The following is a 14,121-nucleotide window of genomic DNA, read 5'->3' as shown; positions in this document are numbered from 1 at the left end:
GACTCCAGGATGTTTCTAATCCCATATGCTGTAATGTATTATGGCGTATAATGCTGTTTGACCTTCCTGAAGGTCACCAAATCATGGGAGAATCTTTGTGTGAACTGGGCATGTGGTAAGCCTATGGATGAGTGCTGCTTTTGAACTTTCTTGAAATACATTTTAGGTGCAGTTTCTGGTGCTGTCATAGGAACTGAAAGCTCAGAGACATTTTGCACTAAAGAAACTGGAATGATGACTAGGTCTACAACTTGGCCAGAAGATCAGGAGAGTGGAGGATGCAATTCTGTTCAAGATAAAGACTAAATTCAAGCATCTGTATTTGAGCTAAAGTTTTGATTAATTTGCTTAAACATAGAAGTCTAGTAGTTTGGGGTACTGTGAAGTCTTTTACCTGTCCTTCATCTACCTGCCCAGAAAGGGACAAGCTCCTAGCTTATATTCACTAAACTTGTCAGATATCTTGGAGGCCTAGAGTGTCCTGGGTAGCTCTAGACAATGGGAAAAGGAAAACAAGTCAAGCCCCATCTGATTAAAATCTGTTGTAGTTAATCTAGTCAATACTATCAGTGAAACTTTGAGAGCTATTCTGCTGACTAGCTGGTAGGTGTCTTTTTTTAAAAGGCACTGAAATTTTGTCGTCCTACTCTGGAGCTCAGGTACTTTGAGTGTGTGAGGATACAGACAATATTCTGTGTGTGCTTGTTAATGCTGGAGGAGCTGGGGCCATAAACTTTAGGAGCCTCTATATCCTACTTTCCTCCAAGATTTAAGATCTCATTCCTCTGCTGTCTGGAATTATATGCAAATTTACCCCATATCTTTCTACTTATCCATCCAGACAATAGTAATCTGCTACTACTACTGCTACCACTATTGTACAAGCAAATAGCAGAGGTCTATATGACAAAAATAAAGAATTCTTAAAAAAAATAGTGTGATCCTTTTTTTTCTTAGCTTCTCCTCTTTTTTTTTTTTTTTTTTTTTTTTTTTTTTTTAGAGTGGTCTAATTTTTAAGTGGTTTTCTTTTACATTTGTAGGGTTTTTTTTTAAATTTCATGTTCACATTCTAATATCGATAAGAGAGAAGGACTTGCCAATTTTCCATTCTGTCTCTGAAAACTGTATCAAAACATAATGAGGTGTGTGAAGAGTTCTGAATAATAGGGACAACAGTTCTTTGAACAATTTAAGAAAAAAGTCCCCAATTTTAAGGGCAGAATGGAATAATTCACAGAAAGTGGGAGGAAAAATGTGCAGATATGTGCAGGACTTGACATCAGATCCACGGACTTGACTGTGGATAACCAGGGGACAGAGTCCCAGACAGTAATAAGTTCTGAACAAAAATAAAGTAGAATCAAGAAGATATACTTCAGACACTGTGTCTATCCTTCTTATTTTATCACTATGTGCAAGAAATAGCTGTGAATTTTTAGCAATGCAGCATGTTTGCAAATACATTTTTCTTTAATTTTATTTTTAATTTCAGCAGTACACGTGGCTGTGGGTCTGTAGATTTCTGTTAACATTAGGGGAAAAAAAGATTTAGGAGATAGGGAATAAGTTTAATCTTTATTAGAAATTTATTATTAATTTAGGATTTCTCAGTTTTATTATGTCACTTTCACAGCTCTGACACAATTATTCCAACTTGTCTGAATGAAACCTATTTTTTCAATAAACTCTGAAATGGAAAGTATATTTCTAAATTTATTAAGCATCTGTTATCAAAATACACGCATTCTCTTTGAAAATTAATTAAAATTACACATTTTGTTCAGCTCATGGATTTCATCATAGGATGTTTCCAAACAAAAATGCCTTTGAGTAAGTCTGAAATTTCTGTAAAACTGGTCTTGCAGGGTTAAATTTGTAATTAATAACTTGATTGTGTCAGAATTAATGTTTGAAATAAAATTTGATGGTATTATTTAAAAAGTTATTTTTTGCATATCTAATATAACAATATTAATTTTAATATGAACACATTCCTAATATGGGTTACTCTGGTGGGGTCAGATGATGTTTCTCAATTCCAGTCTTATCAAGTGCAGATGCATGTAATAATGTATTGGACAATATATAAAGAACTTCTATGTAGGAAATTAAAACTTACTCATATAATTTTTATTTAATTTCTGAAGGAAAAAGAGAAACATGAGTCATGCTACATTCAAAATATTTATAAGCAGAGAAAATAGCAATTATTATACAATAGCAGTAGATAGCTGCTGAGAGAAAATAGTATAATTTTGGTTTGCGGTAGGAGAATAGACTAGAAGACCATTCATGACCTTTTTTACAACCACAGCCCTAGACCGCACAGCCCTGGTTTTAGTTTTTTTTGGTTATTTCTGTATGTATTCAAGTCTGAGAATTAGGATTTCTGTGGTATGTCTCTCCCTCATCCTACCAATTGGAGGTCATAGACGTAAGCCACTTAGCATGTTTCTTTGCTGTGAATCCCACTTTTAAGGATTTCTCTATTGCTACCTTTAATTTTAGGGTATTTAGTTCCTCCTCTTAGCACTATGTTTGATGCCAGAAACAGGTCACTAAATGTGATAAGGGCTTGTGCATTAAATTTAGGGATTTTCCAGTGTATGGAAGTAAACTCAATGTCTAACTGTAATGCAGTCTCCAGCTTCTTTTCTGTATGCAGTGAATTTGCATGCGTTAGATATGAATAATACATAAGTATCTTAAAGGTACATAGGTGTAGAGATATTTTAAAGGATTGCCATGAACTTTAAATTTACTGATTTTGATAAGAAATACATTCTGGTAACACATGTGGAACATTAAAGAGCAACTAAGACTTCATCTCAGTTTCTAGGTAGTAAAAGACTTCTCCACTTGCATTGATTACCTGCTCTTTGGCAGAAATATATTTTTCTCCTGTGCAAAATAATGGAGACAATTAAGGTTGAGTAATGTATTTTTCACACTCTACATGCACGTCTCCCAGCTGGTACCTGTCAGTCTCATCTAATCACTGACATAACAAGCATGTTGACAATTCCTCAAGTCAGAAGATTTCCTGACACCATTCCTTATAATTTTACAATCATATGGGAAGCTGGGAGCTTCAAAATATTTGAATGTGGGACAGTAGTGATATTGTTGCCACTGTCCAAAGATGATATGCCATTTCATTCACTAGTAACTTTATTTCAAACATCAAAGTACTCTCTATTTAGTGAAACTGGCTGTGCTAATGTATTTTGTTTGGACATTACTGTTCTAAAAGCCATTAGCAGCCTCAAGAAGTTAGTAGCAGCAGGAATATTTATTTCCAGTCTCAGTTTCTGGGGAAGAATCAAACAACAAATAAACAGACTGTAACAGGGACAATGCCAGAACTGCTTTTATGATTAGTAGCTAAACAGCAGTGAGAATAACCTCACAACATAGCAGTACAAGGTTCACCAGCAGCTGAGAAAAGAAGAGAGACAGTGGAGGACTGAGGTACAAGTACTAAGAATAAACCTGATGAAGTGTGGAAGGTAAGCATAGATTTTTGAGGTGCTTTAGTATGCTGGACATTGCATCAGACCTGTCATAACTGATAGGCCCCCTTGGGTGTTGTGCATCCTTTATTCTTTAAACTAACCTGTATGTAAGAGCTACTCAATCTTGAACTTTTTAGTAGATTCTAGGAAGGTTCTTGCTAGATATGAAGAGCAAATGCTAACAGAAGTATTTGCTTGTAACATGAACTAAACAGACGTGTTTGTTTTCAAACAACGTAATCAATTATTCTTGCTCTATAGAAACCACTAAATTATTTTAAGTTAATTCATGTTTGATTTATTTAAAGGGAACTAGAGTAAGGTCCACCTATATATGTACGTATGAGTATACATACATGGATGAGTGGATAGACTAATAGTTCTGAATTTTAGTTTTGCACACTTAACACAGAGAGATTGTTGTTCTGATATCAGAAAGGAGACCTGAAAAAGAAGTTGAGAAGAAGTTAAATCTTAACCCAATTGCATTTTACATCAAGAATTCAGACACGTTCCACAAAGCTGAAAAGAACTGAGAGGCTTGTTAGGACAGGCAGGGGCACAGTGCAAGGCTCTGGAGACACTGAAACATTTCACAGTAAGCATGACTGAAAATGGAGAATGCATAGGCATTTTTATGATATAGTAAAACAGAGTGATAGTTTAACTTTCTGTAAATTCAGCAAGCAAAGAAATATTTACAAATTCTGCTTATGTAACAGAGGGTCAGAGTTGGTTCTAGTTGTAGGTAAAGGATTACATTAATTATTCGGGGAGCAGATAGAACATTGAACCAGATGCAGCTCTGCTGACTGTTTTGAGTACACCAAAGCCCTGAATAGCTATCACTTCTGCTGTGGTCACTTTGTGAGGAATGACTCCTAATATAGAGATCTGGTCCCAGAAGCATCAGAACTTGTTTTTATCCTTCCCCTTCTCCGCTTTCTTTAACGCCTTTAAGAGCAGGAAGCATGGATCTCCAGAACCCTTTCTTATCAACTCTCTCTCCTTTTTCTGTCCCACTACTACTCCTTCTAGTGGCAGAAGCCTCAGCCCTTACCCACTGAGGGAGAAATACTCAATTTTGACAGGATAAAAGCAGCACTGGCTAGGGTGCAAGAAGTGCCAAGAAGTTGTGTTACAAAGGAAGTAGCTTTTTTTGGAACATTCCTACAGTTCTACTTTTGTTAGCAACTTGACGGATTCTGGATGGAAGCCAACAACTGAAATGAACTAACCATTCATCATTTTATAATGCTTACCTCTCTTCATTATAATAATATGCAAAGTATTGTGTTGTATTTAATTTAAATGCGTCAAATGTGACAAGTTGGAAATACCTAAAACAAATTTGTACCATAAACAAATTTTATTTATGGTACGATGACAATGTGTTGTGAAATTAATCATTTATATTGAATTGAGTGAATTATAAATAAAAATATATTTTAAAAAATATTTATTTTCATCTCTTTTTAACAGATTTCAAAGACTGCCATTTCTTCTTTCAAAATATATTGACTTTATTAAAATAATAAAACTTCATGGTGTCAAGGGAAAAGGAACAAATACCCAAAGGACTTTTTAACTGTTAAAATTGCGAAACTCCACTCTTTATGGGTAAAAAATTAGCAATGAAAGCTTCGAAGCTGTGTTTTCTTCAGTGTATTTACTGAAGAGCAATAAACTGGGTGCCAAACTCAAAGCAGGTAGTGATCCTGTACATACATACATTGGTTTATATGAACTCCTTAAATAGATTCGTTGTAATAATGTGATGGGTTCTTTGCTCCAAGTTGTCATGTTGCGGAAAATAATATCCTTTCAGAGGAAATAATACTATGACTTTCCCTTCAGAAGTGCCATGGGGCAAATATAAAATCTTTACCAGCATTACCTAATCTCTGTACATAGCTATTTTAAAATAAAGCATAGTATTAAAAGAAATCTTAAAAAGGATACTGAAAAGTTGACTGACTTCTTCTCATTATCAAAATTAAGGGAGCTGAGAAGTCAGATGGTAAAAGGCAATCCTGCTTTTGAGAGCTTTCCTAAAAGTGACTGGGATATATATTTTTGTAATTATACTCTACCTTAAAATTGTATGTTATGAGATACCGTTAAATGAACTGTACTGAGCTCTGGTAAAAAAAAAAAAAAAAAAGTAAATAAATAAGCCAAAAAACTAGATGCTACTCAAAGTTAATTATATTGACAGAAAGTTAAATTTTGTGAGCTTGTAAGAATAACTGTTCATCTGAAGAGAAATTCTGAAGAAGCAAAAAAAAAAGTGAAAATAATTCAGTAATTTCCTTCATGATATGGAAAATGAATAAGCCTGAATTCACATAATATTTAGCATTCTGAAGTGAATTAGCAAGTATGTAAATAAGTGTTTAAACATCTGAATAATGCCCTTAAGTTCAGTGGAACTTTTTCTCATCATGCAAAAAATGTTAAATTGAATTCTTAAATAGCCTTGTTTTATACGTATAGAACAAACAAATGTGAAGTTTTGTTTATATTAGTGCAGGAATTAAACCCTGAGAGAATGGAAGCAGACTATTAGAAAGTATTTAAGAACTTTTCAGTTCATTGCTTCTTAGACTAAATCACTTTGGACACTTTCTTAATTTCTTTCCCTAGCAAATGAACCATTGCCCTTAGCCTATGTTGAAACTTCCGTCTGCGGTGATTGGATTAAATAAAATAATGATTTATAAAATGATTGTCTCTATTAGATGCACTTCAAAGTGTTTATCAAAGTTTTAAATATTATTACATTTATCAGAATGTTGTAAATACAATGGAAAATTAATTTCAGTTGTTATGAATGGGATATGGCAAAATTACTAATCTATGTTTCTTATTTAAGTGGTGGGACAATATTTTAAAAAATACATGAGAAAATGCCAATTTTTTTTTTCTTTCTTTTCAGCTGTATCTTGTGGTATTCCTGAATCCCCTGGGAATGGTTCAGTCATAGGTAATGAATTCACTTTGGGCAGTAGATTGATATATGAATGTAATGAGGGCTTTAAGTTAGAATCTAGTCAACAAGCCACAGCAGTGTGTCAAGAAGATGGATTATGGAGCAACAAAGGGAGACCACCTGTTTGCAAATGTAAGTGGGCATTTCTTTCTCAAGCATATTTCCCTTGAACTTTCTCAGGAAAATGTTTACTTGTGATGTTTAGATTTTATGTATATATATCCCTTGAACTGGCCATTGAGAAACATATAATCATTTAACATTTGGTAAAGTAGAAGAGCTTATACATTTGTTTAATTAAAAAAAACATCTTGTTTATATTCTTAAAAAAATCTGAATTAAAATTATTAGATAGTTGAGTTTCATGTGTATTTTCTCATTATGAATAATGTGCTGCTCTTCTTTTTCACAGTGTAAAGTTACAACGACCAATTGTAACTTATTTTAATATAGCTTCTAAAGTAATAAAAGCAAAAACTATTTCTTAAAATATTGCTAATGCAGATAATTAAGCTAAATAAGAGTCTTTTAGTCTTAATTTTTGCCTCCTGTTAGAACTAGCCAGTGTAACACAGACTCCCTTGCCATGTGACATGGCCTCTCATTTGCATTGGGCTGTCACTGCCTGTCTTTATACTGAATTGGCACAATAATTAACTGAGTCTGACTTTGAATACATGACTTGAAATACCAGTTAGAACATAGTCTTAAAATTATTAATTGCTATAATACTATACTTGCAGGGGGCTTGCACTAGATGACCTTTAAAGGTCCCTTCCAGCCAAAACTATTATATGATTCTGTACTTAAAATTTTTGAGGGTTATTTTTGATTCTTGAACTGTTCAACAGTATATGAATGTGCTTTCCAGATTCTGAATTTGAAAAGCACTTCAATTTTTCAAACAAGTAAAATTCAACTTACTTTTAAAGAAAAAGTAAAATGATGTGAATATAAGAATTGTGAAGTTACACAATTGTGAAAAGGTTTTCGTTTATTTAAATTACTTGACAGCAAACAATTGTTAGAAAATATTGCTGAAAGTTACTTCAAGAGATCTTCTAAGCATCCCTGACAGATGATCATTTAACTTGATCTTGAAGACCTTCCTGAGTACTCTGTTTCAGTATTTTCCTTTTTATTTTCCCCTTGCAAAGTTTTCCTTAATATATAAAACCTAAGTCTGTTTTTCTGTAGCGTAAAGGCATAATTTCATTTTATATCCACAGTGGATGCATAAAAAATATTTTATTCCTCTTTAATTCTTTTAAATGTATTTGAAAACTGCTGGTTTTTTCAGTATGGTGGGTTATCCTTAGCCAGCAGCCAGACCCTCACCCAGCTGTTCACTCACTCCCCCTCTTCAACAAGACAGGGGAAAAAATAGGATGAAAAATCCTATATTTATTATAGCATAAGTCCTCCATTGGCTGCAGTTCCTTCAGAAAATACCCACTTGCTGCAGCATAGGCTACAGTGTGGATCTCTGCTCTGGCATTGTCCTCTCCATGGGCTGCAGCAGAATACCAGCTCTAGTGCCTGGAGAACCTCCTCCTCCTCCTCTGACCTTGGTTTTCCCTCTGCTGCTTCTCACTTTTTGTTCCTTCTTCCTTTACCTGTGCGTCATTTTACCCTTTCCTCAATACACTTTCTCAGAGGTGCCACCATCTTGGCTGATGAGCTCAGCTGTGTCCTGCGGTAGGTCCTTTGGAATTGGCTGTATCGAGAAGACGCAGCCTCTCCTAAATAGAAGCCACTTCTGCAGCACCCACCCTGCCCACCAACACCTTGACACCTACACCCAATACACTCAGTCACCTCTTCTGCAGAGAAAAGGCTTGCTGTGATTAATTCTCACTCTTTCTTCATACTTTTTAGACCAGTGATTCTCATTATTGTCTTCCGGACAATCTCTAATTGATCTACATTTTTCAAGAAGGACAGTGCCTAAAACTGAACATAGCAGTTCTGCAGAGTACATAAGAAGGATTATTGTAAACCAGCTGTGGTCACACAGACATGCTTTGAATTCAGAGCCACGTGGAGGAAAGGCAGTGCTCCAGTATATTGAACTGCACTTCATTCTCTCAGAAAGAAATTGACAAGTTACAAACAACATAACTTGAATGATTAATCGACAGAAATATAAACAGATTTTTTTTTTCTTTTTTTGAGCGACAAGGTCAGTTAAACTAGCTGCAGATTAAAGATACTGAATGAATAACCCTGTATCCACAGTGCAAAAAAAACCCTTCAGAGGCTTGTATTATTGAAATGATCGCACTTAACCAGACAATGACTACCCTCTAAAACAAAGCTTAATTATTAACATTTACCACAACTTTCAACATTTAAAGTTTTGTTCAATATTTATAATAGCCTAACAAAATATACATAACACTCTTTTATTTTCTTTTTTCCTTTTCTAATTTTTTTTTAATTTGAGAAAGAATCTCACTACTTTTAAAACCAGAAGTACTAAATTAAAATACTAGTGATGTACATGACAATATTGAAGTCAATATTTTCAAATGGATTGCTATTTAGAGGCAGGCATGCTTTACCCAAGATTTCTTACTTGCAAAGTGTAGAAAAGCTTAAACAATCTGCATAACAACCTGTTTTTGTAGGATTGCTGCTTTAAGGATAAATATATTTAGTCTCCAGAGATAGAAACATCTCAGACTTGATGAGCAGCAAACACAGCAGAGAAAGGTAAATGGTAAATAAATTTGTTCATTTTATCCCCAGGTGTACTGAAATGAAGGTTGAAATCAGTGCAGTTTGTTTTGCAAAGTATCTCTGATAATATAGTGCCTCAGGCACATGTTTGAAACTCCTTTCTTTTCATGAAAAGTATTTACATCAGATTGGAATAATGAGAAATATGATTTGTGCTGGTCATACAGCAAGACACAGTTGAATCATGGATATTAGGCTATCGAATTTAATTACATGAAATACCAGTCAACAGATATCTATTAAGGAAGCTTAACTGAATGACAAATAAGTAACTTGCTTCAGTTAATCTACATAGTGTTTACTAGCACATGATGAAGGGAACTAGAGATGTCTGTATGAATTGCTCTGTTCTGGTTTTGTTTAGTGAGGGGGGGCCTAAGGTGGTAGATTCTTTAGGAAACTGCTAGAAGTCGCTCCCCTTTGTTCAGTGGACTCGGCCGGGCCTAGGGCAGACCTGCTGCTGGCCAAGGCTGAGCCAATTGGTAGCAGAATGTTCCCTGATAACGCCTCTGCGATAACATATTTAAGAAGGGGAAAACAGAAAAAAGGAAGAGATGTGAAGCAGCTGTGCAGGGGCAGAGAGGGGGAGGTGTAAGACTCATGGGCCTTGCAGGCCTCACCCTCTGGCCTCCCGCCGGGCAGCTGATTGGGCCCAACTCAGCCCAGCCTGGCTGCAAGAAGTGGAGAGGAGATGAGAAGTGAATGAGATGTAAAAAGGATCCTGAGAGTCATCTGCCAGCCTGTTGTGAAGAATTTTTCTTGTGAGAGGAACAGCTGCAGATGCCAAGGTCAGTGAAGAAGGAGAGGGAGGAGTAATGCGGCTCCTGGCCAAGATTCCCCTGCAGCCTGTGGTGATGACCATGGTGGAGCAGATTGTCCCCCTGCAGCCCACGGAGGTCCACAGAGGGGCAGAGATCCACCTGCAGCCTGTGGAGGACCCCATGCTGGAGCAGGTGGATGCCTGAAGGAGGCTGTGGCCTGTGGTGGGCCTGCTGTGGCAGCCGTTCTGGAGGGACTGCACCCTGTGGAAGAGATGACCCACGCTGGAGCAGTTTCACGAAGGACTGTGGCCTGTGGGAGGGACCCCACGATGGATCGGGGAGGAATGTGAGGAGTTCTTCCCCTGACAATGAAGCAGCGGCGTAAAACAAAGCGTGACGAACTGACTGCGACCCCCATTCCCTATTTCCCCCTGTGCCGCTCGGGGCAGGGGAAGGTAGTAGAGATAATGTTAAGCCTAGGAAGAGGGGAGGGGTGGGGGGAGGTTATCTTGTTCCCTGTCTCATTCTCCTGCTAGTTTTAGAAATAAATGAATAGTTTTCCCCAAGTAGAGTCTGTTTTGCCTGTGACGGTAACTTTAAGGATTTCTCCCTATCTCAAACCTTGAGTCTTTTTTCTTATATCATTTCCCACTGTTCTCTCGGACAGTGGGGGGAGTGAGAGAGAGACTGCGTAGTCTGGTCCCGATTGGGGCTGAACTACAACATGCTCTTTGAAAGCATTTTTCAGACAGTTTTTTAAATTAGGCCAATACTCTCTTTAGAGAGTGACTATATAGAGGTGACTTTACACATGAATACAGGACAGTGTGTAAAGTCTCCAAAAACTTTCTACTGAAACCTGTAAATTAGTACGTTACTGTTGGTCAAAGAAGTGAGTGTGATACACAGTTCCAAAAAACATCCCATCCAGAAGGTGTAGCTATATCAAAGAAATCGGAATAAATCAACTAACTTTGGTCTTAAACTGTAGGTGAACACTGGTGCTTGCAATATTATTTCCTTACTGTAGGCCACATAAACCACCTCTAATGCCTTTTATTCCATCTAATATCATTTGGATAATACTCAGAAAGAAAAGGATATGTGAGTATGATTACAAGTTTAAGGTTTTAAGTTGTAACTATAGTTTGCCGAGAAACACTGGTTTTCCTATAATCAGCATTTTTATGCACTTGTAAAGTACTCTTGTGAAATGTCATAAGCTTCCATCTTTATAATATCTAAAAAAAAAGGCGAACAATCTTTTTGGGATTTTTTCATCTATTCTATTTCATCGGCTATTATTTGAATTTTGTCTGCTACTACTATAGAAATACAGATGCTAATTCTCGCAGTGACAAGTTACAAAAGGAAAAAACACAAATGAAATTTCCTTCCTCTCATTTGGATGATATGATCTCTTGCTATTATATAAAATTGCATCGTTATAGCATGATTATTACTTTTTGTTTGTAACTAATTAGTGAAAATTATTCTTTGTGTTATTTAATGCCTCACTTTCTTCAGAGAAATAGTGCAGAGAAATAAGGTCTTCCAAAGCAGAGACTTAAAGGTGGAAACAGAAAAGGACTTGGTTGTCAATGAAAAATTTAGATGTATTGCTCCCTAAATTCAGTCCAGAGCTGCACTTGGATATCTAAATTATTTACTAAATAGAGAGATTAATACTTGGAATAGTATCCGTAACTATTTTGTAAAGAAACAAAGCTGTTGGTGATGGTCAATCCATTAATCTGAGACACTTATTTTTTTTATTTATATTTTAAAAATATTTTTCACCGTGTGCTTGTTTTCCCACGTCTTTCTCCTCCTGTGAAATTCCTCTGATTTAGAAATCCATATTTTTCAGTTTACTAGAGGTTTCCTTTTTCATCTGTACAGGGGTTTTTGGTTTGAGTACAAAATTTCAAAAATGTTAGAAATGAGAATAGAAGTAGTATACATTTTCCCTGAACACTTTTGTGACTTGGACTATCTCTCTACATTTCATGTGCTAAAGACGATAGATAAGAATAGTTATCTTTTGGAAAGTCACTAAATGTATCGTCTTATTTTTTTTTATGTTGTGGACACTTGACACTGATCATCTTCATGAAATAAAAATACTGATGTAAATCTCGGTTTCTCCCTCCACCTTAGTTGATGTCGTTAAAGTCTGTGCATAGCTTGAATGTGTTATTTACTTTTTCTCTGAATAATGTACAGCAACAGTTGTTTTAGATCATTCTTAAGAACTGAAATAACTAGGAAGAATGAGTTATGCCTCACTGTATCATAGGAGGAAACTACTGAACAAAATTGATATGAGATCTGAACCAATGAAGGAGGTCATACTAAGCCTTTTCTGAAGAAAAAGAGAACTTCTTTCTCCATTTAGTATTTATACTTTAATGCTATTAGAGAATTTGTATTTCCTTGTTCCAAAATTAATGTTCCATGAAAAGAAACCTCAGTAATGAGTTTACTTTGACAAACAATGCCTTCCAGTACTAGAATAGTACCAGCTCATCAGAGACATTGTGCAATTGCTGGAGTTTATATTAACTAGGATATTCAAAATACCATACACAATAATGCTCGTAACATTTTCTTTAATAAATCCTGAGGTTAGTAAGTAATTTTTTTAGTATTTTTTCAAGATTTGGGAAGTGACATGGAGTGCTAATTAAAGGTCAGTACTTATTCAGTAAACTGTAGTAAAACAGCTAAGTAGTTCAGGAATTTTAGATTAGTCCAGGTATGTTAGATGGATAACAAATTTACTTGACATAACTGCCTGGATTGACAGACTGATACTGAATACCATAATACCATATGATCCTTTTGTTTATGCATTTTAAGGTTTCAAAGCCTTTCCCATTTTAGTATGTTAAACAACAAGAAGCTTAATTTTTTTACTTTTTGCTATATTTTCGACTAGCATACTGAAACTATCAACTTGTTTAAGTTATCCTGTTTTTGTTCTTAGGTCTTTCTTCTTAGATTCTGTGGTGTATGGAATATTCAGTTTCTTACTGTCTCCTTATTTTATAACACTTATAAATTTAAACCACATTAGTTTCTTGAGCATAATAGATTACTGGACCTTAAACTTGCATTTTTAAGCTAATAGTGAATTTAGTCAAAAGAGTATATTTGAACAATATAATTCTAATTATTACATTATAAGTTCCCAATACAGTAAGACAAAAATGCCATTTTGCTTTCTTAGAGACTGTGAACTACCTGCTGAAGAATGGCAACCACGTATCAGATGCAAATAATAATAGCAAGTTCCTGTAATTTAGATATTTTTCCATCATATACATTGTACTTTTTTTTCCTTGAAACAATAATTCCATTCAGAGTCACAATATTCAAGATATTCCTGGAATACCATGAGATTTTTTTTGGTGGTTGGTGTTTTTTTTTTTTTTTTTTTCCTTGCGTAACAATAAGCAAAGACAAGCAAAACTTGTAGACAGAAGAACAACTCGATAAAAAGGAAGAGTCAGTCTTCTGGTATTCAGATTCTGAAAAAATACTGATAGCTTTATGTGTTTGTTGACCAGAATAGCAAGTAAAAAGAATAACAAAATTAAAAAGAATTAATCGTTATGAAGAGTTAAAACTAAAGACTGAGCACATTACTGCACAAATTCTTGTTAGATTTTAGCTGTTGTAGTTGCAAAGATCTTACTCTTTTTCTTTCTCTAGCTCTTTCTCTAGCTCTTTCTCTAGCTCTTTCTCTAGCTCTAGCTCTAGCTCTAGCTCTTGCTCTTGCTCTTTCTTTTTTTTCTGTCATTGCCACTGTTCATATACTGAAGGTTTTGCTTGGTGAATATTTTTCTTATGTCTTAAGTGGCAAATATATGTAGCAAAGGATGTGGACCTGTTGGAGTGAGTCCAGAGGAGGGCCAGAAAGATGATCAGAGGGCTGGAGCACCTCTCCTATGAGGACAGGCTGAGAGTTGGGGCTGTTCAGCCTGGAGAAGAGAAGGCTCCAGGAAGACCTTATAGCGGCCTTCCAGTGCCTAAAGGGAGCCTACAGGAAAGATGGGGAGAAACGTTTTAGCAGGTCCTGTTGTGATAAGATGAGGAGTAATAGTTT

At 35.6% G+C, this 14,121-nt stretch overlaps 1 protein-coding gene across 1 annotated transcript in view; it reads left to right on the top strand.

Moving 5' to 3' along the window:
* The window catches only part of CSMD1 (CUB and Sushi multiple domains 1), a 1,203,024-nt gene that overhangs the window by 1,105,307 nt on the left and 83,596 nt on the right, over positions 1-14,121 (top strand). The window contains exon 50 of the mRNA XM_086744017.1: positions 6,454-6,639. Within this exon, the coding sequence (XP_086600143.1) occupies positions 6,454-6,639 (186 nt within the window). The remainder of the gene's footprint in view (positions 1-6,453; positions 6,640-14,121) is intronic.

Source organism: Chlamydotis macqueenii, chromosome 3, assembly GCF_036417535.1.
Source record: "Chlamydotis macqueenii isolate bChlMac1 chromosome 3, bChlMac1.mat, whole genome shotgun sequence".
Lineage (NCBI taxonomy): Eukaryota > Metazoa > Chordata > Aves > Otidiformes > Otididae > Chlamydotis > Chlamydotis macqueenii.
This window is presented reverse-complemented; position numbering and strand designations above follow the sequence as displayed.